This window comes from Budorcas taxicolor, chromosome 21, assembly GCF_023091745.1.
Source record: "Budorcas taxicolor isolate Tak-1 chromosome 21, Takin1.1, whole genome shotgun sequence".
In the NCBI taxonomy this organism is placed as follows: Eukaryota; Metazoa; Chordata; class Mammalia; order Artiodactyla; family Bovidae; genus Budorcas; species Budorcas taxicolor.
This window is the reverse complement of record NC_068930.1, coordinates 51364866-51391852: the sequence shown is the minus strand read 5'-3', so window position 1 is coordinate 51391852 and position 26987 is coordinate 51364866. Positions and strand designations below refer to the sequence as shown.

At 33.4% G+C, this 26987-nt stretch overlaps 1 protein-coding gene across 1 annotated transcript in view; it reads right to left on the bottom strand.

Annotated features, from left to right (window-relative positions):
• The window catches only part of MIPOL1 (mirror-image polydactyly 1), a 245496-nt gene that overhangs the window by 193784 nt on the left and 24725 nt on the right, over positions 1 to 26987 (bottom strand). Inside the window, exons 5-6 of the mRNA XM_052659936.1 lie at positions 26383 to 26488; positions 12210 to 12339 (exon numbers count right to left, since the gene is read on the bottom strand). Coding sequence (XP_052515896.1) covers positions 12210 to 12339; positions 26383 to 26488 — 236 coding nt within the window. The remainder of the gene's footprint in view (positions 1 to 12209; positions 12340 to 26382; positions 26489 to 26987) is intronic.

Below are 26987 nucleotides of genomic sequence, written 5' to 3'. Positions count from 1 at the left end.
AGTTTGCTGATGTTGGCAAACTGAAGAAATGCAGTAAAAGTAAAGAAAGAAGTTCTAAATCACATATTTAGAAAATTATCAGTAATATAACTTAGGCAATATTAAATTTGGTAGATTAAATGAAACTTTATCATGGATACCAGCAAGATTACCTAGATTTTAGAAATGATTTCAATTATTTAAAAACTGTACTAGGGAATTCCCTGGTGGTCTAGTGGTTAGGGCTTTGTGCTTCCACTGAAGGGGGCGTGGGTTCAATCCCTGGTTGGGGAACTAAGATCAGACATGATGTGCAATGCAACCAAAAATAAAAAGGTAAAATAAAAAGTGGACTAAAAATTTTAGATATCCAAATTTCTGTTTTGATTTTCCCCCCTCTATTTCTTTGCTCCTATGATTTAACATTTACTGCAAAAAAAAAGATACTATGAAAAAATAAAAAATACTTAATAAATTTATTACAAAATTGTTCCAAACTCCACAGTTGAAACTACTACATTCATAGAGAGGAAGTAAAGATGAACATATATAAAAAAACCTATTTCTACCCATATTTAAATAGTATTTAACAAGTAGGTGAAGCAATTTTGAATTATATATATTTAATGTATTATATCTCAAACTGCTAATGTCCCCTTGGATTCACATTCCAATAAGGGTAAATATATACTCTTTTATCTTTTTCTCCCAAAATCAATCCAAAGTTTTCAAATATTCTGGTTCATAGAAGCTTAGTTTATAAGAACTATGAAGATAATCATTTCTTTTACTCAATTAAAAAATACAGTGGAAAAGTATAAGATAAAATTCTTACACTTGTTTAAGATCATGTAAAAACATTTGAAAAACATGAGCAGCTTTAACCATCAGTTACTGGTTGGCTAAATATGATTTTTAGAAAGCCATAGGTGGTGAGAAATATTTACCTTAATGTTGTTCTTTATAGATGAAATCAAACTAAAAGAGCTGATTAACGACAGTTTCCAAAGAAGCTTAAATTTTTATAAATTTAACAATTTATTAAACTTGATCATTTAAAATGAGAAAAGACATGTGGAAATTAAGCGTTTAGATTTACAGATTACTGGAAACAAAAAGTTTTATTTCTCAGTATTACGCATCTCCCTTTTTTTTTGTTTCAAAGAATTACATATGGATGAAAAGAAAATGGCAGTAGAGACAGGTTAATGAATTCCTATGTTCCAAATAATCAACACAATAAAAAGTGCATGGAATTCCTGTATAATATCTGTACATTTTTTTCAAGCACTGCAAAGTGAACAATTATTACTTTAAGGAAAGTCAAATTAAGACTTTAAATGATTTAAATTAACAGTCTTCAACAGGAAAAGGTTAAGATAACTATATTTAATCTAATATTAAATTCCCTGCTAACAACTAAAATTTAAGAAAAAATATTAAAATCAAATTTTCTTAGCAGACGTTATATACTAGATCCTCAGTATATGAATTCAGCATTCTGTTTATAAATAAATTGTGTGGTTGTCTTTAAAAGTACATGATATACAGTGATTTATCACTTTCTGATAAATGAATCTGAATCATGTTTTAGTGAGTGAGTATGTCAGGTCTGAAATGCAGGGCATAAGTGAGTGAGCCAAGTCAGCCACTTAGCATGTGAACCTCAATTTTGCTTTATTCTGACCCTTTAAAATTGATGTAAGTATAAAGATAAATGGTCACTAAGAGAAAAATAAAACGTGAGAAGAAAAACTTTAAAACTCTCGTACAAAACAACAATGAGGTATAACCTAATACCTGTCAGAATGGCTGTTATCAAAAGGACAAAACAGTATATTTGACACATTTTTCTGAGGTGGATCATTCAATATCTACTTAAAGATTAAAAATCAACAAAAGTGGCTTCCAGAAGATTAAATATAGTTCTATGGTAAGTACATAATATACTGTATCACAAATGAAAACAAAAATTAGACAAACAACTTACCTTTAAAAAATTGAAGCAATCTGAAATAGTTACATAAGACATTCAACTTTCTATGTAAAATGACTTTTTAGGCTTAAGGTTTACTAGCAGCGTGTACAACATAAAAGTTTTATTTGCTTAATAAAGACAAAATAATAGTTGTCATATGAAATATAGCTGACAAATTATACACTATATTTTAATAGGAAGTTTACAATTAAACAAAAGAACCTTAACCTTTCATAAACTCTAAATTATTCCTATAACAATCTAATTAGACAGTCATGATAATCAGTAAGAATATTGCTGAAGTAAATGTCCATGGGCTCAAGTTTCAATTGATTTCCTATACCATGCAAATTCTGACTGACAACCTTGCACTCTAAGTGAAAAGACTCATGCACGAAATGTCACATTTCTTGATTTATTCCTAAATCAGTCAATATAACATCTTTTCCTTCTGAACCTAGAGTCATTTACCTTGTTCAATGGGAAGAAGCAAAACTTTGACCCCAAATGATAAAACTAATTAATGATCAGCTTATCAGAAAATCCTAAAGTATTTGCTTTTTTCTCTAAGTCTCATTTTTTACACAATGCCACCTTTAATATGGTATAAAAAATACACCAATAATAAAAGATTGAAAAAAGATATCATGATCTCAAAAGCTGGAATGTTCATATGCACGGATGTGTATACTGGCATGCTACAAGTCATTTTACCTTGAAGCTTTTTTATTTTTTCCTAGTTTTGAATAGAAGCAAAAGAGACAAAAAAGCATTAAAAATTCAGGGAGTAAGGGAAAGCAGAGAAGTGACAGAATAATAAGACAAGACAAACATTATACAGAAAGATGCAAAGTAGATCAGAAGTGAAAAAATGATAAGAGAAAAGAGAAGGAAGGAATTTCCAGATTACAGGAAGCAAGAAATGAGGAATTAAAAAAGAAATGTTGGAGAAGGAAATGGCAACCCACTCCAGTATTCTTGCCTAGGAAATTCAATGGACAGAGGAGCCTGCCATGCTACAGTTTATGGGGTCACAAAGAGTCAGACACAACTGAGCAACCAAGCACATATGCTATTATGAGACAAAGGAAAGAGAAAGTTCAATTTGAGAATAACTATCATATCCCATTGATATGGGATAAATGATATGGGATACTTTGCTACACAAAGTAGGGCACTATCTCTCAAACCAAGGAAAAAGGTCGTTGTTTAGAGAAATAAAAGATGCAAAACCCTTTTTAAAAAAGAGATGTAAAATAATTTATGTATTTTCTTCTTATACATAATGCTTCTAAATATGCCTTTCAGTCAAGCAAAGCTCAGTTACAAATTGGTTCTATCTTAACAAAGATTTAGTCTAAAATGCACTATTGATGTTCAGAGTTCACAGACCTCAGCTAACTAGAAAGGAACCTCCACAGCACCATATAAAACTATACTGACATGCTATTTGTTGCTGCTGTTGTTCTTGCTTCTTATGTGTTTGTCCTGATCCCCTTACCTGAAACCCTAGACTGTAATAAAGTAGGAGCTGTCTATAAACTTTTCCTAGGAACTAAAAATTCTTCATTATCACTTGAAATTATTTTAAATATTTATGTAATTATTTACTTGATGCTGATCTTAACTGAGACCATAATGCTGTGTTCCCAGCAACTAGCAGTCTACCTGACACTTAGCACATATTCAGTAAGTATTTATTGAATGGACTAAGTAGCAAAAAGAGAAGGCTTAGGATAGGACTGTTTTCCTTAACTCCCTTCCCCATTCTTCCCTCACTATGAACTCTACCTAGAACAAAATGAAAAAGGTTGTACCTCAAAGAAGCCTAATTTTCATGTATTGTAATACAAACTATAATAAAACATATATACCAATGAAAGTAGACAATGGAGGCTAAAAAATTTAAAGAAGGTTCAATTTAGATTCATCTTTTAAAGAGACAGAATGAACTGACCATCTCCTAGTCCATAAAGCAAGTCATATTTCCAAGGGGAAAAAAGAGATAGAATGAACAAAACTAAGAGACCAATCTAAGAGGAATTCTGAGGAAGAAATTTTGGTTTGGATATGTGGGAGAGTGGTTATGCCACTGATTGGTACAGGGAATTAAGGAGAATCAGGCTTTAAAAATAAATAATTCATTTTTGGATATGATAAGTTTGAGCTGCCTGAATAGATCTGAGGTAGCTATAGCATGTGCCTTACTATGACTCCTTAGGCAGGTAGTCGATCACTCTTAAGTTTGCTCACCTATAAAGCTTGATTATCACCTAACTCAAGGAGTTGTGACACTACATAAAAAATTGATTTGTAATCTTTTTCAGGCAAATTTCATTTCAAAAACCACTCAAATCTATTTATAAGCAAAATTCATGATTAAAACTGGTGATCTCCTGGAGGAGGAAACGGCAACCCACTCCAGTATTCTTGCCTGGAAAATTCCATGAACAGAGGAGTCTGGTGGGCTACGGTCCCTGGGGTTGCGGAGCTGGATATGATCGAGCACACACAGCAGAGGACCTATGTGTATGCATAACATTCATTCTGCTGTACACCTGAAGCTAACACAACATTGTAAATCAACAATGCACAAATAAAATGATATATAAAAACTGATGATCAATCTACATAAAAGATTTATGGTCATAAATTATATGTGAAGTGTAGTACTGTGAATGGTTGATAAGTTGAAGCTAATAATACTTACAAATCCCTAAAGAAGAGTTCTAAAGGTATTAATAGCTGCATTATTGAAATAAGAAAAAAGGTATCTATTTGAAGAGTATGTTTAAACACATTCGGCCCCAACAACTGTTTTTGTAGATAAAATCAAACTGACTCGGCAAGGTATATGGAAAGGCCAATGTACCAGAATAGTTAAAATAATTCTATAATAAAAGAGCAAAGTTTAAAAGGATGACATCTGATTTCAAGATTTAGCAATCAAGAGTGTGTGGTACTGGCAATGCCAGTGACAGACTCAACGATCAATGGAACAGAAAAGAAAGTCCTGAAATTAACCCACATGAATACAGTCAATTGATTTTTGGGAAAGGTGCAAAGGAAATTAGTGGAGAAATGATACCGTTTTCACAAATGGTGCTGGAATAAATAAATGTCCAGATGTAAAAGTAAAACTGTATGCATCATGTACCATACCGCCATACACAAAAATCAATTAAAAATGAATTATAGACCTACATGTAAAACATGAAATTTATAATTCTAGAAGAAAACACAGGAGAAAATTTGGTGTGACCTAACATGTGGCACTGAGTTTTAGATTCAATACCAAAAGTACAAAACATAAAAGAAAAACCAATAAGCTGGATTTTATCAAAATTTAAACTTATATTCTGCTAAACACATTGTTGAGAGACCAAAAATATGGACTGCAAGAAAATATTTGAAAACCACCTATCTGAAAAAGGACTCACATACGGAATGCATAAAGAACACTTAAAATTAACAGAAGAAAACAATACAACTTCAAAAACAGGTCAAATACCTAAACAGACACTTTACCAAAGAAGATACACAGCTGGAGAAGGGCTGTTACTGGAGAATGGCTAAATGTCCAATGGAAACCTAACCAAACAAAAAGGATAATTACAAATGCTGGCAAGGATGGTAAGCAATGAGAATTCTGATTCATTGCTGGGTGGGCACATCCCTTTCATAAAGCATTTTATATGTTTTATAGTGCCAGAAAGTAAGAAAATGTTCAAAAACCAAAAGGATGAGAACAAGCCAAAGGCATACAGGAATCACCTGGAAGAGTTTCCAATGGTCAAAACTGGAACACTCCAGGAAACAAATTAACACAGAATTTAATTATAACTCAAAGTATTAAATGAATATCAATGAGTCCATACTGACATAACTAAACACATCAATTAGGGATAAAATCTCCTATATTGAAGAATCACAAATAATTTATATAGATATTGTCCACTAAGAAAGGTAGAACTCAACTAACCAGGACTTCCCTGGTGGTTCAGCGGTTAAGAATCTGCCTTTCAATGCAGGGCTGGATCCCTGGTCAAGGAACTAAGACCCCACATACTGCGGGGCAACTCAGCGCATGCACCACAACCAGAGACGCCTGCATGCCGCAATGAAGACCCAGCACAACCAGAAAAACACAACCTCCTAGCCCACACTCTCCAGCCCCACCATTGAGTATAGGCTGCACTTTTGTGATCTGCTTCAAAGAGTAGAGTATAAAAGAGGAATGCGGGTAACTTTACAGTGAAGAAACGGCAAGCACTACCTTGACTGGGAGACCAAAATTAACATCCCCAGCTGAAAGTTGACAGAATATAATCTTGAAATGATGTGATAAAAATGACATTTCACTTCTGTACTATTTGTCCCATAAAACCAATACGTCAGTCTAATCATGACAAAAACTGAAATTGAGGAACATTCTATAAACTGACCAGTACTCCAAAGAACTGTCACATCATCAAAAACAAGGAAAGTCTGAGAAAATGTCACAGACCAGAGTGGGCAATGGAGACACAGTAACTACATGCCTATGGAATCCTGGAAAGGATCATGGAAAATAAAAAGGACATTAGAGAAAAGTAGTGAAATCTGAATAAAGTATGAAGTGGAGTGAAGTCGCTCAGTCGTGTCTGACTCTTTGTGACCCCATGGACTGTAGCCTACCAGGCTTCTCTGTCTATGGGATTTTCCAGGCAAGGGTACTGGAGTGGGTTGCCATTTCCTTCTCCAGGGGCTCTTCCTGACCCAGGAATCGAACCTGCATTGCAGGCAAACGCTTTACCCTCTGAGCCACCAGGGAAGCCCGTATGGCCTAGAGTAAATAGTTGTATAACAATGTTGATTTCTCTCCTGTGACATATATATCATAGTAATACAAAATGGTAGCAATAAAAGAAACTGGGTGAGCATTATATAAACTCTGTATTATCCTCACAACTTTTCTGTAAATCTGAAAGTATTCTAAAATGAAAAGTTTATTCTAAAAAAAGTCCAAGTAAAGACAGTGGAGTGAAATCTGAACACAATCCATCTACCCCATCACATACCACTTGAACAGAAGATAAAAATTAGTCAAACTGTAGAGGAAGCAGGACATCATGCAGTAACTTTTTAAAGTAAGGACAAGGTGGAGGGTGGAAAAACAATTTTGAACTGGTTCAACTAACTTATCTTTTTACACATGAAAATAGGTATTGAGAAAAGACAGTGACCTCACCAAATCTTAGGAATTTTTCACTAATACCACACAGCTTATAAATAACCTTAAGAGACCAATGAGTTGAGTAGACAGCCTAAAGAAAAGTTAGGGAAATCTTTCTGTATTACTAAGAATCTTTACAGATGAAGCAAAAATCATCAGGGCTGGCCATTGTGTTTGCCTGTTTCTTTTTACTACACTGGTGTAATGAATAAAAGCCCCAAAGTACTACTCCATGGAATCAGGATATTCACAAGAAGGGACAGAGTGGCCCCTCACTGCAGTGCAAGACACCAAACAAAACTCCACAAGCAGAGGACAGGATCTCAAGCAAAATGGGTACCCAACCCCAAAGAGGTCTTCCCAACCTCTGCTCCTACCCTACTGCCCTAGGGCAATGTAGAAAGGTGGCCCAGAAGCAATACCTAGCCAAGAGTCAGAGGAGAAGGCAAACAGGTGTCAAATAATGTGAAATATTTATCAAGGAAAATTCATTTGCACCATATCAGAACAGATAAAATTTCTTGACGATTCTAAGTATGAGCAAGATAAAAGAGAAATGACTAGTCAACTATGAATTCACCACACACATGACAAAGTATCATGCAGATGGAATAAAGATCACAATATAAAAGATAACACTGACCAAGAGAAAGAAGAAGTTGACCTATTAATGGCTGGCATTCTAGAAAAGCATAAGAACATGAAGTCAATAAAACAAATTTCAAAGAGAAGATGCCAAAATAAAAGAGCAGATGAAGAGGAAAACTGAAAACTAAAGGACAGACCTGAAACTGATATAATTTTAAAAAGAAAGAAAAGAAAGCCTGAGGAAACATTGACAATAAATAAACAGACATATATTTAATAAATGAAGTAGAAAGAACAGGCGATGGGATTGTAAAACTGCAAGTATTAACGTACAGGAAAGGCTTGAGACTGTCACAATGAATGCACAGAAAAAAACAGGAATTAAAATAATTATTGAATTGATAACAGAGGAGGACCAAAGTGCCTATAATAATAACCAAAGTCTCTAAAATAGAAAACCACAAAACCAATACAATATTGTAAAGTAATTAGCCTCCAATTAAAATAAATAAATTTAAATTAAAAAATTTTAAAAAATAAAATAGAAAACCAGAAATAAAATAAAATTTAAAAATCTAAAATTTCCCTGAAATAAAGGAAGAATCAAATAGTCTTTAGAAAGACAAGCTGTGATTCTAAAAATATTATTACATAATAATCAACACAAGCATCCTGATTAAGCTGTTCTACTTCAAGAATAAAGGAAAATCCTTCTGGTATCCAGGCAGGGAAAAATAAACTACCTTTAAGTGAGGGAAAAAGGAATCTGATGGACGCTAGACTTCTTTTCAGACAAACTTGATGTCAGAAAAGTCAGTAACATTTTTTACAATGTTTAGAATGAAAAATACGTGAGCCAAGAATTTTATTCATAACCACTTTGAATATAAGGATAATAAACAGCCAGTCTGGAGCATATTAAAGTTTAGAATAACGTATTTATAAACCTTTCCTTAAAAGACTATTTGAAAATGAAATTTGGTCACCCAGGAATTTCCCACAATAAGGAACTCAGGTGTAAAAATGCATGTATGATAAAAAGTTTCAGCAATGATTCTTAATTCTTTAAACTATAAATTTAAGGTTAAACCCAGAGAAGTACTTTGGCTATTGTATCCAATGTAACTTTATAAAATTTTGGAAAGTAGAATTCATAAAGAAAAAGAAAAAAGGAGTTCAAAATTATTATTTCATAGCTGAGTCAAATAATATTGTTTAACTAAAAAACTAAAACTCTGTGGATCACAATAAACTGTGGAAAACTCTGAAAGAGATGGGAATACCAGACCACCTGACCTGCCTCTTGAGAAACCTATATGCAGGTCAGGAAGCAACAGTTAGAACTGGACATGGAACAAAAGACTGGTTCCAGATAGGAAAAGGAGTACGTCAAGGCTGTATATTGTCACCCTGCTTATTTAACTTCTATGCAGAGAAACGCTGGGCTGGAAGAAGCACAAGCTTGGAATCAAAATTGCCGGGAGAAATATCAATAACCTCAGATATGCAGATGACACCACCCATAGAGCAGAAAGTGAAGAGGAACTAAAAAGCCTCTTGATGAAAGTGAAAGTGGAGAGCGAAAAAGTTGGCTTAAAGCTCAACATTCAGAAAACGAAGATCATGGCATCTGGTCCCATCACTTCATGGCAAATAGATGGGGAAACAGTGGAAACAGTGTCAGATTTTGGTGTTTTTTTGGCTCCAAAATCACTGCAGATGATGACTGCAGCCATGAAATTAAAAGACACTTACTCCTTGGAAGAAAAGTTACGACCAACCTAGATAGCATATTCAAAAGCAGAGACGTTACTTTGCCGACTAAGGTCCATCTAGTCAAGGCTATGGTTTTTCCTGTGGTCATGTATGGATGTGAGAGTTGGACTGTGAAGAAGGCTGAGCGCCGAAGAATAGATGCTTTGGAACTGTCGTGTTGGAGAAGACTCTTGAGAGTCCCTTGGACTGCAAGGAGATCCAACCAGTCCATTCTGAAGGAGATCAGCCCTGGGATTTCTTTGGAAGGAATGATGCTAAAGCTGAAACTCCAGTACTTTGGCCACCTCATGCGAAGAGTTGACTCATTGGAAAAGACTCTGATGCTGGGAGGGATTGGGGGCAGGAGGAGAAGGGGACGACCGAGGATAAGATGGCTGGATGGCATCACTGACTCGATGGACGTGAGTCTTAGTGAACTCCGGGAGTTGGTGATGGACAGGGAGGCCTGGCGTGCTGCGATTCATGGGGTCGCAAAGAGTCGGACATACTGAGCGACTGAACTGAACTGAACTGAAAAACACTACATAAAAAATATTGATGAGATTCTAACACCTTAATGTTTTGCAGTCTCTTTTCTTAAATTTAAAAGGATCCTTAGGGAATTAATGTATCTTACTGAGAGAAAATGGGGCTTCCGTGGTGTCTCAGATGGTAAAGAATCTGCCTGCAATGCAGGAGACTTGGGTTCAATCTCTGGGAGAAAACAGTGCCTCATGTTCAAAATTTTCTTCAGTTTCACAACTGCTTATTACTCTTAAATCCAAGTACTATTTATACAGAACTGCTACAAGTACTTTTCAATACTTATTAAATCCTTTAGTCCTCATAACAACCAATATAAAAATAGCCACTACTTCCACATTTTGTAGTTTCAGAAACTTGAATAGTTTGTCCATGGTTGTACAGCTAGGAAGCAAAGAGTCAACATTCAAAGACAGGTCACTGGGTGTGGAATCTATGCTCTTCACCTCGATAATATAATTCCTCTCATATAAAACAGAATGTAGAAAATGAACTAATTTTTATCAAATCAATTCTATTGGGCTTCCCTGGTGGCTCAGTGGTAAAGAATCTGCCTGTGATGCAGGAGACACAGGAGACTTAGGTTCAATCCCTGGGTCAGGAAGATCCTCTGAAGAAGGAAATGGTAATCTACTCCAGTATTCTTGCCTGGAGAATTACACGGACAGCAAGCCAGACGGGCTACTGTCCAAAGGGCTGCAAAGAGTTGGATACAACTCTAGCAACTTAGCATGTTGCAAGCATCTATTCAATCATCAACCATCTATCCTTCCAGACAGTAGTTTATATATGCAAAGAAAAATGTTTGGAATAATGTTTCCCTATTGATAAAACGATAGTTTTTTGGGAGTAGGCAGTGTAGAATTTAGCTAATATTTTTTCCTTTATTTTTATTTGTCAATGAATTTAATGTTTATAATGAGTCTATCTACTTTTTGAATGAGCCTTCAAAAAAACCCTTTAATATAAACAAAAACCAAATCATGCTATCTAGTCACAACCTGAGCACTGCAATATTAACTATTTAATGCTTGCTGTCAAATAAACCACCACTTTTTTTGTACCTTTTTGGCTTTTTTATCCACACGATGTGGCTTGTGGGATCGTAGATCCCCAACCAGGGATCAAACATGTGCCTCCTGTAGTGGAAGCATACAGTCCTAACCACCAGACTGCTAGGGAACTTCCTACCATGTTTTAATTAGTATTTGACTGTGATCCCTCAGAGAGTCTAGAACAACGCTGGGCAAAAGAAACATTCAATAAATATACAGAGGGATCAACATAAAATACTAGATTATTATAGTCTATAGATGCTCTAGGGCCTTTCTACCCAAAGTGCACTTCTTAGATTAGCATCATTTGCATGATCTGGGAGCTTGGCAAAAGGCAGAATCTCAGGCCCTGCTCCAGACCTACCTATCAAGAATCTGCATTTTAACAATATTCCCCCATGATTGGAATGCACATTAACATTGAAGTACTTCTTTCCAGTGCATTGTTTCTTTAAAAAAGTGAAAGTTTAGTTGCTAGGTTGTGTCTGACTCTTTGTGACCCTATGGACTATGGCCTGATAGGCTCCTCTGTCCATGGGATTCTCCAGGCAAGAATACTGGAGTGGGTAGCCATTCCCTTCTCCAGGGGATCTTCCTGACCCAAGTTTCTCTAAGTGTGGTCCAGTATTTATCTATATCAGAATCACCTGGATTGCCTGCTAAAAATGTAGATTCTCAGGCTCTACCCTATTTCAGGTGTCATTAAGTTTTAAGTCTCACAACTAAAAGAAGTAAAAAGTACCAGAGACGATAAATGAGCACAGCAAGCAGAAAGCAGTAAAAGAAGCCAGAGAGCTGAAATAAATCAAGAAGGAGAGGAAGAAAAGAGGAGTCACAAAAGAAAGCAGAGTAAGGACATCAACAACAGCACTGTGAAGAAAGAAAGTCACTTTCCTGAATGTTTCCCTTCCTTCCTCCCTCTCTGCCTCTCTGTTTAGTGACTGAAAACTACTAGCATGACCAAAGTTCTAGAGAAAGACTGGGGATATGGAATTTACCACTGTAATTATAACATTTTTGAACATGTAACCATCACATAATTCATGCACTTTATAAATGCTCCTGATGTCACATGTGGTTTTACAAGCATACGTACAATTTTAGAGACATTTCCATATGCTTGGCTCGTGCAATTGCTTCATCTCTCTCCTCATTGGCTAACTGCAGTCGAGACATAATAGCTTCATCACGTTCTTTCTGTGCAAGATACACCTCTTCAACCAGAGCTACCAAAATACATAATTCAAAATTAATTAGAGAATACAGAAGAAAATGCATACTTTTAGCAAAAATAAAAGAATTCATTTATTCAACTGAATTGGCATCAATTAACCACTTGAGAAGGCAATGGCAACCCACTCCAGTACTCTTGCCTGGAAAATCCCATGGACAGAGGAGCCTGGTAGGCTGCAGTCCATGGGGTCGCTAAGAGTCGACATGACTGAGCAACTTCACTTTCACTTTTCTCTTTCATGCACTGGAGAAGGAAATGGCAACCCACTCCAGCATTCTTGCCTGGAGAATCCCAGGGACGGGGGAGCCTGGTGGGCTGCCGTCTATGGAGTTGCACAGAGTCGGACACAACTGAAGCGACTTAGCAGCAGCAGCAGCAACCACTTAAACATTCTTTTAAAGCTACTGCAAAAGTGAGATACCACTTCATACACATAAAATAAAAAATTAAAACATTAAATAATAAAAAATATTGAGCTTGTGAAATAACAGAAACACTCAAATATATTGCAGATAGGCATATATATTTCTACAACCATCTAAAGAGCAATTTGGCAATGCTTAAGCTGTGCCCCATTTATAACCTGGCTAATCTCCTCATGGGGTCGCAAAGAGTCAGACACGACTGAGCGACTGAACTGAACTGAACTGAACTGAATCTCCTCTTTGGTATGAAGCACATGAGAAATTCTTGCACATGAGTACAAGGAAAGAAGTATAAAAATGTTTAGGAAGCATGTATAAAAATGTTTATCTCAACATTATATAATAACAAAAACTCACCAATAACCTAATATAGAATAATTGGAGCAGCAATAAATTTCTATACATTAAAAGTGGAATACAAGGCAGCATTTAAAATGAATTAACTATAGACAAATGGACAAATCTCAAAAATGAAAATCTGAAAAATACAGAAATTGCAAAATAAAGCAAATCTAACTATTGTGGATAGACAGAATTAGTAAAAATATTAAAATGAACATGAAAATGGTAAACACCAACTTCAGGACAGTAGTTACCTCAGTAAGATGATGAAAGAAGAGGAAAGAGGCGAGGACATGGGTGCACACTAGTTTAGCATGGCACATCTCCAGAGGCACCATTTATATTGATTACAATGCAAATGACTTCATTTAAATTTCTGCAGCACTACTGAAGGAGCTTATACGTTATCTGAAATTGTCATTTCTCAAACTGAATTTCTACTTGAAATCTTATATAACTTAAAATATCACCGCAATTTTAGAAAGGGGCTCAAATACTTACATCACTGAAGCACATTTATTTTTATTGTCAAACCACAAAATAAACTCAGGAAAGACATTTGAAACATTCCTTTAGGTCACAGAATACTGAGTTTTGTACCAAGATTCGTCATAGACTAATATACTTTAATCAAGATAGTTACTTTTATATTACTTAAAATATAAGCAGTAAAAAAGAAACCCTGAGAAAAAAATCAACTATATCTTTTCCATAATAGAGTGTAAAATGGAACATGCAATGGTAAAACAAAAGGCACAATCATTTCTAAGAAGCTGAGCCTGAGGCAAGATAAATATTCAATAAATTAATTAATTCATCAAATATTTATATAGTTCCTGTGGCAGTCATCAATCCAGTTTTAAGGAATAAGAATATAGTGGTCCTAGAAGTCCGTATCACCCGGCAGTATACATTCCATTACAGCAAAACAGACAATAGTGAGAAAAACAGACCAAAAATTAGATAGGGAGGTATGGAGACATATTGCTTTAAAGGAAAATACATAGAAAATAGAGTGATTTGGTACATGTGGATTCGAGCAGACTATTTTAGAAAGAGTAGTCAGAAAAGATCTTTTTAAGTAAGTGACATTTCAGTACATCCAAATAAAGGAAGAAAACCATATTTATATTTGAAAGTAGAAGAAGTTGAAGAAAAACTGCGACTAAGGCCCTAGAATATTGCTAAAACAACATAAATATGACTGGAGCACAGCGAGAGAGGATGAGTGTTCTGGGGGATCACACTCTAAGTCATAGCAGGGAATTCAGATCTGTTACAAAGCATCGGACATGACTTAGAGACTAAACAACAAAACATGACGGTAGCAATGGAGCTTTATGAGCAAGCAAATGACAGACTCACATATATGTTTAAAAAGGAACTCTGGCTTCTGCGGGAGAAATTGTTCATAGGTGGGGCAAACATGGAAGCAGATTCCAGTAGAGAGACATAGGAGTGATCTATGCAAGAATTCACATCAATAACCCACAAGAATAACCCTTTCCCTGAAACTTAAAGCTACCCAGAAATAAATATGCAACCCTAGATAAATGACTTCTAGAAAAATAGGCACAGATTGATCAGATCTGTGTTTTAGAGGAAACACCCAGAGATTAGCATTCAGAGTGTCTGAAACAGCGATCAGAGAAAAGCTGTTAGACTGTACATGCCCCTTAATCCAACACTAGATTTTATGAGTCCAGGTGAGAAATAATGAAATCCTGAATTAAGGCAAGGGCAACATTAAAGAGAAAGAAAACTGATTCAATTCATAACAAAAAGTTAAGCACATATCAAATTTTCAAGGAGAGAAAAATAGGACAGGTGACTTCACTAAGGTACCCCTCCATCTATCAAAAGATAATCTTCATAAAACTCTGAGGAATACAAGTTACTCTTCTCCTTCCTGCTGCCACATCGATTCCAAGGGGGAAGGGGAGTCTTAGTCCAACATTTAAGGAAATCTGGAGTCTAGTTCTAGCCTACCTTCCTGCATCCTCTATCATTATATTCCTTCTACGTCAGTAGTTCACAAAATATAGGACGTGAAACACATTTTAAATAGTTATGTGTCATTTTAATGTATAAAAATATAACTAGCACATTAAACCTATACCTTATCCTTTATATGTGAAATCTAAAAAGAAATGATGCAATTTAATTCAATTAAGAACTTCCAGTCTTCAAAGATGCTGATAAGGGAGAAAAAAGAGAGAAGCCACAGACTGGAAGAAAATAACTGCAAAGTATGTATCTGATAAAAGACTTGCATCTAGAATGTAATCTTAAAAACTGTCAAAGTTCAATAACAAGGAAAAGAAACAATTAAAATTGGGAAAAAAAAACTTGAAGACTTTTTATCAGATATACTGATGGTAATAGGCACAAGAAAAGGTGTTCAACATGTTCAGTCATTAGAGAAATGTAAATTAAAACTATGAGATAGCCATCATAGACAGTTGACCCTTGAACAACATGAAAGTTAGAGGTACCCTCCCCCTAACTACTTTGGACAAAAATCTGTGTGTAACTTTACAGCTGGTCCTCTGTATCCATGCAGAACCACAGATCATGCAGTACTGCAGTGTGCATTTATTGGAAAAAAATTACACGAATAGGTGGCCTGTGGAGTTTAAATCGGTTTTGTTCAAGGGCCAACTTACAAGCTTATTACGATGACTTATAGGAAAGACTGATAAAAGATGTTGGCAAGGATGTAAAAAACAAAAAAGCACCTGGACCACTTATACACTTCTGGTAGAATGTAAGATAGTATAACCACATTTTGTAGTTTCTTAAAAAAGTAAACATATACCCACCATAAGATTCAGCTACTCCATTCAAAAGTATTTATCCAAAAAAATTAAAGATTATGTGCATGCGAAGACTTAAACACAAATATTCACAGCATTTTTATTTATAATAGTAAAAACAGAAACACCCCAGACTTCTAGTAACAGATGAATGGATAAACAAACTACATAACAAATTGTGCTAGAACAATTGGATATCCACATGCATAAAATCAAATGCTTTTAAACAACAGTTTAGATAAAGTTAAGAAATTCTTGCTATAAACATAGCTTTTGGAAGATCTACTACTTCCGAGTACAATCTTCACATATTTTTTGTCTATATCATTACTGTTAAGTGCTTGCTTGTGGCCACACTATTCTGTGTGTATGCATCAATTCATCACGCTATTTTGAAAGAAACTTTTGCCTATAATGTAGTACACAATAGTGAGTTTTATTTTCCCGTTAGCTGTATACAATCTCCGGTTAGTTGTATACAACCCTAGAAAAGGATTAGAGAAAACTATGAGATATTATGAAGAATATGGGCTTTGATTCAGATCCAAGGTGTTATCACCATAAAGTTAGGCAATTTGGTTTTTTTTATATTTCTTAAATTATTTTAGTCACAGTTCAGGTGTATAAAATGAATACCATCATTTATGGTTATTAGGGAAAATTAAATGAGATGACATATAAAAGCTCTTGGTCATATAAAGCAGATTCTCAACAAACATTATTTCCATGCCACCATTACCATCATCACCTTCAACCCACAGTCTCACAATTTAGCTTCATTTCTAGACATATTAAAAATGTGATTTTGATTAATTTGGATCATTGCTATCTATAATCATTTCAAAATTTCTTACTTTTTAGGCTTTTTCATTAATATGGAAAAAGTACAAATGGGAATTGAGTAAGATTTTATTCAGAACACATTCTATACTATACAGTATACTATAAAGACACATTTGTACAAAATATGGTACTCAAGATATTTTTAAATTTTTATATTATAAAATACTTCTAATTTGTGGGTAAGATAAGATGAATAAAATGATGCTAAACAGTGACCTAGGTACCAATTAACATGTATGTTTTATTGCCCTGTAATATTCTGGCACATCAAAAGGTCAAAACACAATTTGTGTGTGTGTGAAGTCACTTCAGTTGTGTCCAACTTTTTACCACGCTATGGACTGTAGCCCTCCAGGCTCCTCAGTCCATGGGATTCTCCAGCAAGAATATTGGAGCAGGCTGCCATGCCCTCCTTCAGGGGATCTTCCTGATGCAAGGATTGAACCTCTTATGGCTCCTGCAGTGGCAAGCGGGTTCTTTACTACTTAGCTCCACCTGTAAAGTCCCAAAGCACTATTTACTAAATTTTTAATGCCACAGGCTTCTATCACTTCTGTATAGTGTGATGAGATCTTTATAAAGTGACATTTAGTGTAAGCTGTGTTCTACTTTATATACAATTTAACACTTGATTGAAAAGGTAAGGCTGTGACTATTAAGGGCTTTTAATGTCTAGTTTGGAGAAGGAAATGGCAAGCCACTCCAGTAGGCTTGCCTGAGAAATCCCATGGACAGAGGAGCCTGACGGACTACAGTCCAAGGGGTCATAAGAGTCAGACATGTGACTAAATGACAATATGAAAACCCCAGAGTTCCCAAATATTAACTTTTATATTCAGCATCTGCAGACTTACTTAACATACTTGGTTGCCTTATGAACATCAGAATTCTTTCATGCCCACCTGTCTTTAGTTTACTTCCTGATATTTATGGCTTGCCTCAGCAATTGCCAACTTACTGTGACATTATAACATTATTTCAGTGGCTTAATTCTATTTTATGTAAATAGCACACTTACTTAATATATTATTGGGCTTCCCTTGTGGCTCAGCTGGTAGAGAATCTGCCTGCAATGCAGGAGACCTGGGTTCGATCCCTGGGTTGGGAAGATCCCCTAGAGAAGGGAAAGGCTACCCACTCCAGTATTCTGGCCTGGAGAATTCCATGGACCGTATAGTCTATGAGGTTGCAAAGAGTCGGACACAACTGAGTGACTTTCACTATCTCTATGCTTAAGGATAAATGCTTTACATGAAGAGTTTATTTGGTCCTATATGATAAAGAGAAAATGTTTTTTTTCCTCTATAATGCTGTATCAGTTCTAAATATATGAATAATGTGTGCATTTAAAGGAATATTCTAAGGTTAAAATTTAAAATACCCTAAAACACACACACACAATCTGATTATGCATTTTATAAATGTTATGAAAAGTTTTCCAAAAGTAAAGCGTTACAAAATGGTAATTTCAACAACTATACTAGATTATATGTGAAATTTGTTGATTATGAAAAACCTGATTCTTTTTCTAGAATTCATACTTTTAAAGAATCAATATGCAACTCTCAAACATTTTTAGTAAAGAAAACTTAATTGTAAACACAGAGCTTTTCCAAGGTAGGTGACTATTACAAAGTTCACTAGAAAATCAATATAGCATTTTAGTTGGAATTTGCTCATTAAACACCCACAGCTCTAATGCAAATTATGATGGAATGAATAAAGCAAATACGTATGCTTCTTTCTTTTTATTAAATGTAAAATCTACTGTTAATTGCATCTCGTATGTCATACAAACTTTTCTCCTTAACTATTAAATAGAAGCTTTAACAAAAGTCATTAGAGATTCTCTTTCTTTGACTTGAATAAATTTCAATATTTGTTCAGTAAAGGTTCACAGCAGTTAAATTACATTAACAAATATTATTAGCTACTATGTAAGCCAACCAAGTAAAATACTTGTATTGTAGGTAAAACAAATCATTGGGTGTTTACAATAATATTTGGATATCTCCATTTTTAAACATGGTTATCAAATATCCTATAATTCTTAGTCAAATGAGAAAGATTCAGAGAGGATCACCCCACTCCCCACCCCCAAATACTCAAATTTGTTTAGTAAGCTAATTGTTTTCTAATATGAGCAAAAGTAAATATGAAGAAGCTAAACCATACTAAGTATGAGTTTATTGAGTCAAGACAGAGTACATATTTTCTTAGTAGAACCCAAGTCTATTGACAAACCCATATTCTACACCTCCCAAACTACTTTTAAAATACAGTAGAAGTAAGACGGTTTATTGGAAAACATTCTAGTTTAAACATGAAATCATAATTCTCTAAATAACATAATTTGGAAGACAGACATTTCCCGAGAAAAAGAATCCATTTAACATCCTCAAGGTAGCTATTTAAATAGAAAAGGCTGAACTGCCAAGAGGGAAGAAGAAATCATTAGGATTTGAATCTGAAACATAGAAAATAATCACTGATTATAATTCAAATTCCAAAATTCTAAGCAATAAATATAGGTAATAGTTTGGTTAAAGATTACGAAATTTCATATTATATGAATATTTTTTATTATTGCTTTACATGTGGTTAAATGAATTCCTCACAAACAATATTTAATGTTTTATGAAATCACAATATGTATACATTCCAGAACCACAAATATTACATTATGTCTTAATTTCCTTAAAATCTATAATTTCTCTTTGTTGGCCTAAGTTGTTTATTGTAAATTAAACACAGGTTGTAAATACCACACACCAGTAGGGAACTAACCAACATACTTCAAGTAGTTTGGTGGTTCTGTTCTTGGCATTACATTGCTGAATTCAACTTATTTCTTCCGAACTTCTTTAGTAAACCAGAATATTATTTTTCTAAAACTGGAATAAATGTTCAACATTTTACATGATTATTCTGTAAGTAACCTTTTTTGACTGAAAAATAATACACACTCACAGTAAAAATGTGGAGACAGAAATATTTTGCATAGTTTTGTAACTTTCTGTGTATATTTAAGACAAATAGAACATGTTTTCAAATTATTTAGTATTCATCAAAGGTATAAAATAGAATAGAATAGACTTTTATCATAGGGACATGACATATTTAACTGAACCAGGATGCTCCTAAAATAAGATTTTATACCATTTCCAATTATTCACTATATGAACAACACTGTAATGAACATCTTTCTACACAAATCTTTATGTATGTACACAGACAATGAGTTAGGAAAATTCCTAGAAGTATGATTACTACATTAAAAATCAGCTTTTTAAGCTTTTTATTATGTTTTAAAATTTTCCTCTGTAAACTTGCTATAAATTTATACTTTCCAAGAGTATAGAAACTGCCAAAGATTAATTAGAAAATTATACAAAATACTAAGGAGCAAAACTATAAAACAGCAACTTTCTGGCAAAACCTGCCATCATTTCATACATGTATTTAGTAAAAATAATGCAAAGACTATATAAAACACTTCCTAAAAATGTGATCTTTACATTCAAACCTTCAATATATCTGATATTAGCTACAATTTTTACTGTGAAAGAGAAGCTTATCGCTGAAGTATTCAAATTATTTTATGCACTTTTGAAATATAATTTTAAGGGGTATTTAACCTATTTTCTGCACAGAATATACACTTTAAATTTTAATAGATATCAATGGGAAAATTCTGTGAAATATAATTGTTACCTAAACATTTTCCTCTTTAGAATTAATTAAACATATGGAAAAAGTCAGGAATCAGTTTTTGAGAAGTCTTTTGTTATTTTTATTTTAAATACCCAAATTGCATGATAAGCTCTCAAATGCCTGATACCATGCTAAAGTCCATAGCATGCCATACCTAGTAAAATATTCCCAATTGTTGGTTATTGTTATGTATGATGGTTTTTGTTTTCTCATGTTCATTTTGTTGTTTCCAGAAAAATGCAAACTTTTCTAGGGAGGGAGGTTATAAAATTGGCCATACTCTACCTGTAAGCATTATTTGACCTAGCACTCATTACAATTTTAATACTCAAAGGATTCTACAGCCAAAGATAGTAATATAATTTGCATTCTATCAATATTTCTACTTGCTGCATTTCACAGATATGGACCTTTTTGTTTTAATCTGAAATAACTAGCCATATTCTTGAAATCCTTTTTTCTTCCAAATTAATAAACATGCAACAGAGATATATGTGGTGTATCATTATATTAATACTATTACAGCATTTAGGTTTTAGATTAAAGGCTAGCATATTTTATTAATGCCCATTATGCACATGTGCATGCTAAGTCACTTTAGTCGTGTCCAACTCTTCGTGAACCTATGGCGTGGAGACTGCCAGTCTCCTCTGTTCATGAGATTCTCCAGGCAAAAATACTGGAGTGGGTTGTCATGCCTTCCTCCAGGGATCTTCCTGACCCAGGGATTGAACCTGCACCTCTTTCGTCTCCTGCATTGGCAAGCGGGTTCTTTACCGCTAGTGCTACCTGGGAAGTCCAATGCCCATTATATATACAGAGAAATGGAATTCCGATGTGTATTATTTCTTAAAAGTAATAGTTTGTTATTTTCTGTTCTTCTGATATACCAAACTAAATGACTCTTGTTCTTCTTAATCATCTTCAGCATCATCAGAGATATGGTATACAGTAACAAATAATTTTTTTACAAGAGAACAATGTACATATTTTCTTAAAACAACTTTTACTTTTATGTGTTAATTAGTTGGGTATCTTAATATATTTGCTACAACAGTAGATGATATTCTATACTTTTAACATTTACCTATTAATCTGACTAGAAAAACATGTTACATATTTCAGGGATTCTATGTTCTGATGCTTTGGACAATAAACTTATTTTGTCTCTACCAAAAATAATTGAAAATTCTCTGTAATAAGAAAGACTTAATTGTTTTTACTAGCAGTCTAATGCACAGAGAAGAATCTGTTTACCTAGAAAAGGTGGATTAAATGCTTGCAGAATCAGTATGGTATGCTAACTAAGCAAACTTCGTAACCACCGAATTATATATAAAATGTAACTAAGAAATAGATAGATTTATACAAGGAACTAAGGAGTTCTTTTGGCTAAAACCCAATATTGGCCTTATTTCAGTTTAATTGGAAGAGGATCTCAAATTCATCTTCTCCATGAGATATCAGGAACCCGGATTTCTCTTTGTACCAAAGGTTAATAAGAAATGTGTCTGCAAAAGTCAAACAGCATTAAATACCAAAAACTGATTATTATTCTACAGCAGTTGTTCTGTCATTCATAATCTCTCCATGCTCCAACCTTCCACAGCTAATCTTTAATGGATGACATGCAAGAAAGAAAAATAACATATAGAGGAGAGACTCTAAAGACAGGGTTTAAGAAATAGAAAAATAAGGCTTTTAAAGAAATATAAATGTTCTAAATATCACAAAAAGAAATCAATATTCTTTGTGCAAAAATTCACACATCATCTGTATACTATAAATGCAATAGATTAATAAAAATTAAGACATTAAACACTAAAAAATGTCCACTGAGATTGTTTCAGAAAAATGAAAGGTTTATTAACAAATTATTTTTTAAAGTTATAACATCACTCACCTAAGAGAAATTAAATTAAGTGGATGCAAATAAGGTAATACAGTACTATCTCTGTCAAACTCAATTTAAGTAAATGAAATTTTGAAGTGCTTGTGATTTAATCACTTTTATTTAGATAAGAAAAGATACTTACTTAAAGGACAATGTTTCAGTTGTGCTTCTCTGAAATATCTCCTAGTATCTGAAGGTCATACGTGCCAATAATTTACATCATATTATTCACATGTATAATTTAATGAATTAAAACACAGTAAGACCTACATAGCATATATTTTCCTTTATTTTCTTTTTGGTAGAGATTTAAAAATTTTTCATATTTTCAAACTTTCCAGAAAAAGTTAATTCTGAAAAGTCAGGGCAAATAAAAATCTATGTGGATAAGATGAAGTAAATAAAATATATATTTTTAACAAGGAATATAAAAAACAAAACTATATATAAGTAACTATGAAATATTTATATTAGCTACACTTGATATGCCCCCTATTAGGCCAAGAAGTCTTAAGGAAACAAGATGCTAATATCATCTCCTTATCATCATAATTACCACTTATTGAGTGCTTTCTAATGGGTTAACTACTTCATAAACATTATTTCACTTAAATGTCACAGCAACCTATTAAGTAGGTTTTAACCAAATCTTAGTGAGGCTGTCACTTACACATGATAAGTAGTAAAAAGATTAGAACAAAGGTCTGAATCCAAAGTCTAAGTAAGCATTTACCACCATCGACTACAATGACGTATTATGAATAAGAAGTGACTGCAAACAAAAAGACATGTCTGAAATACCAAACCTGTCTTATTTGCTGATGCATATTTAGTGCCTAGCACAGTGTCTAGTATATACAAACCCTTCAATAAATATTTCTTGTTTAACTTTTAAAGAAGTCAGCATAGTTCCAATTAAATGCCTACGAAAAGTTTCAATGGTGGTGACGCTGCTGCTGCCGATGTCAAAAAAGAAGGGGAAGGTAAAAAGTCAACCATTTGAGATTTTATCAAGATACAGGATACAACTGCATTTCAAACTCATGAAATTACTTTACAATGATAGCACATTATTCACATTAAAAACTAACAGAGAAGCAAAGGAAACAGTAACAGTCTACATGAAGGTTTACTATAAGTACATATCAGATTAAAACCCAAACCTTGTGCATCCTATTTCATCAGATCCGTATTTAAGTAAACTGTATTAGTGATAATATATTTTTTGGGAATTTTTCTCATCATCCAATCCTGGTTTCCAAACCTTCTTCTTTCACTTTTCTCTTTATTTACCTCTTAAAATCTATTAACAGTAAACTATAAATTCTAACTGAAAGCTAAACAGAATAAAAATAGTATCATGACTTCTGACATTATCAAAGGTTTAAGAATTTCATAAAGATAACAGTAACCAAATATTAATATTAGCTACAATTTACTGAGTACCAGTTATACCCTAGGTGCTTCTATACATTATCTCTAATCCTTAAAATAATCTGGTAAATTAGTTAATATTTACATCTGACATGGGAGAAAGTAAACCGGGAGAGGCTAATAAGTAACTTGCCCAAAGGCACATGGTTGGTATTAAGGGTCAAAGCTGTGATTTGAACCTTAGTCCATCTGATTTCAAAGCTTATAGTCTTCCCATTGCTTCAATCTGTCTCACAGAGTACTGGGAACGTTTGTTTTTATATGGTTTTGATTATACAAGCTTCTTATTCTTATGAATCATACAATCAACTGGGGGGAGATAAGATGAACTAATACATATAAGTTACATAATAGAGACAAAAAAATAAATAAGGGGAAATTCAGAAAGACAAGAAAAACAACATAGGTAAAATGGCAAGATTTGATCAAAGCCATTACATGGACTTCATAGAATTTTGGTTTATATAATCTTTATGTGTCAAACCTATCGCAGGAATGATTTTAAGATTAGAGAGCAAGTAACAACAACAAAAAAATCACATCTTTTAAAAGTAACATTTACTATTTCTAATACTAAATCTAATCCACACTCACTGCAAAAAACCCAAAAAGGCAGAAAACTGGTAACTGAAGCACTTACACATCCATTCACCAAACCAAAATTTGACTCTAATTTTATATTACATATATGTACATACAGTTTTTTAACAAAAATTATATCAAGAATACAGCTTCCCCCTAATTTTCATTTAACTTTGAGTCATAAAGTTTTTCTCAAATCATTAAATATTCTTCATAAATGGTTTTAAATTATTGCATGATGTCTCATACCATAAATGTACCTGAATTTACTGCTATCATAACTAATACTGATACAAATATTCTTATTTATACAAATATTTACAAATCATATACTTAAAGAAAATGGCTATTTCCTGAGAATATCACATATTTTAATTATAATTTTATTTGAAAAAAACTATAGATGTACATTTTTGTATCCTGTTTTCAATTTTCAATGTCCAGATGTTTTAGCATTCTTTTAATATAGAATATTTTGATTTAAAACAGTATTAGTTAGCTCCAGAGAAACTATATAGCACTTTCATTTTCATCAACTTAGGACATTATAGAAATATACTAAACATCTTTCAAACATTCAACATTAAAGTATTTTGTCATTAATGAGAAAATTTGATTAACAAGAATGATAAAGCAATCAAATTCTTTCCATCTTACGCAGGCATGATTCATACTGTTTAGTCACAGGGAACCCTTAAATATATACAAATAAATAAATATTTAAAGTATACGATTAGCTATACTATACAAAAGTTTAAAGAGTGAATATTAATGCTTAATCAGTTTTCCCCTCCAAGAGATAAATGAGCTATGTAGACATATTAATTCATGATTTTCAATAAATCACAATGGCCTAAACCTTAATAAATTATATCTGAAAGACATACACAAACTTAAATTATAATGCAAACACTAAAAACAGGTGTACTTCTTATAATACCATTCCAGCAATTAGTACACATATTTGATTATAAAAAGCCAAAAACTTAAGTGTTCTAAATTTATATTTGAACTACCCATTTTAACATACTGTTAATTTTCCTTAAAATACATTACTTTCATATTTTCCCACTAAAAAAGAAACAAAAAATTCATAGTAGTTTAACATTAATCAAAAAACAAATATCTGGTATTTGGCTGGAATACTTATTTCTCATCATCTTTGTTCTATTTTCTTAGTGATGTTCTACTTTGCACAATAATGTTTTAAAGACATATTATACCTGTTAATTGTATCTGACTTAAAACACCAGAATTCTTTCATATAAGGCAACCAGGTTAAGTGATTTATAAAGTGATTTAGGGAAGGAGAGAAAGCAAGAGAAAGAATCCATCAGAGATACTTGACCATATCCGTAACACATCACAGATACATTTTTAAAATTTTCTCCTTACAAAGACTTGTGAATGAACATAGACTCCAAAACATATTTTAGGCAGTCATTTATAATTTTAAACTCAGGCAATCCTTTACTTTAATCTTTTCAGGAAAGACATTATCTTCATCATCATCCATGTCATCAGATGAAAATTAACTTCACAAAACAGATTTTTGAATCAAATGTAGGTTTCCACTGGCAATGAATATATGACTATCTTCATACAAAGAAGTATTTCCTCTCAACAAGCTAAAACAATAAGTGGTATCTGAACTGCTGGGATGAAAGGTAGAGGCACTGGTAATCATTATTTCCCCTTGTTTGTTCAGGCCCTTCCAACAAAACAAACAACCTTTTTGTGATTGGATTGACATGGTGTTAACAATGCATTTAATGCCCAAATCAGTATGAATACAGGTAAAGCTCTCACTAATACCAGTACCAGGATGTTAAAGCCACCTATTTTCTAAGCAGCCAAAAAAAAAAAGAGCCAGAGCTTTCCCTCCTTTGGCAAATAACTTAGCATGCTAGTATTCACCAAGCCACATCAGATAACAGCTTTGCGTATGATTTTTGATGCCATATGTTAATACTCATATGCGATACCTGCTGTCTTTTCAGCAATTTGAGCTTCTGTTGCTTTTTCTTGGAGTTCCAGTTTAAGCTTCAGTTTTCTGTGTTCTTTATCTTCTTTACTCAGTTTTTCTTGAAGCTAAAAAACATTGAAAAAAACATGGATTCTTACGAATATATCTCTTGCACAAATATAATTAATCCCAGTGTTAATTTTTACTTTCTCTAAACCCTTATGGAATAACATATTAACTTGACGAATATGTAACTCTTGGGAAAAAACAATCATTATGGTTTTAAGATAATTTACAAAATAATAATTACCTGAAATGACATAAAAATTATAAAAACATTTTAATATATACTTAATAGGCAAATGAAATTAAAGAAGGAACATTATTATTATTAAATATACTGCAACAAAAAGCAATCTGATAAATTCTTTTGTCGTAAAGCAAAAGGCTTGGAAGGGACCATTGTAATAAAATAAAGGATAGCACAAATTACAGCTTCTCTTAGTAAGGCTAAGATTTTGAAACAAAATTAATTAAGATAATAATCTTAATATTTGGTACAAGTCTCCCTTTGAGAATGCTATGCCATCAACTTCCATTTAAATTGGCACTGGCACCTGATTC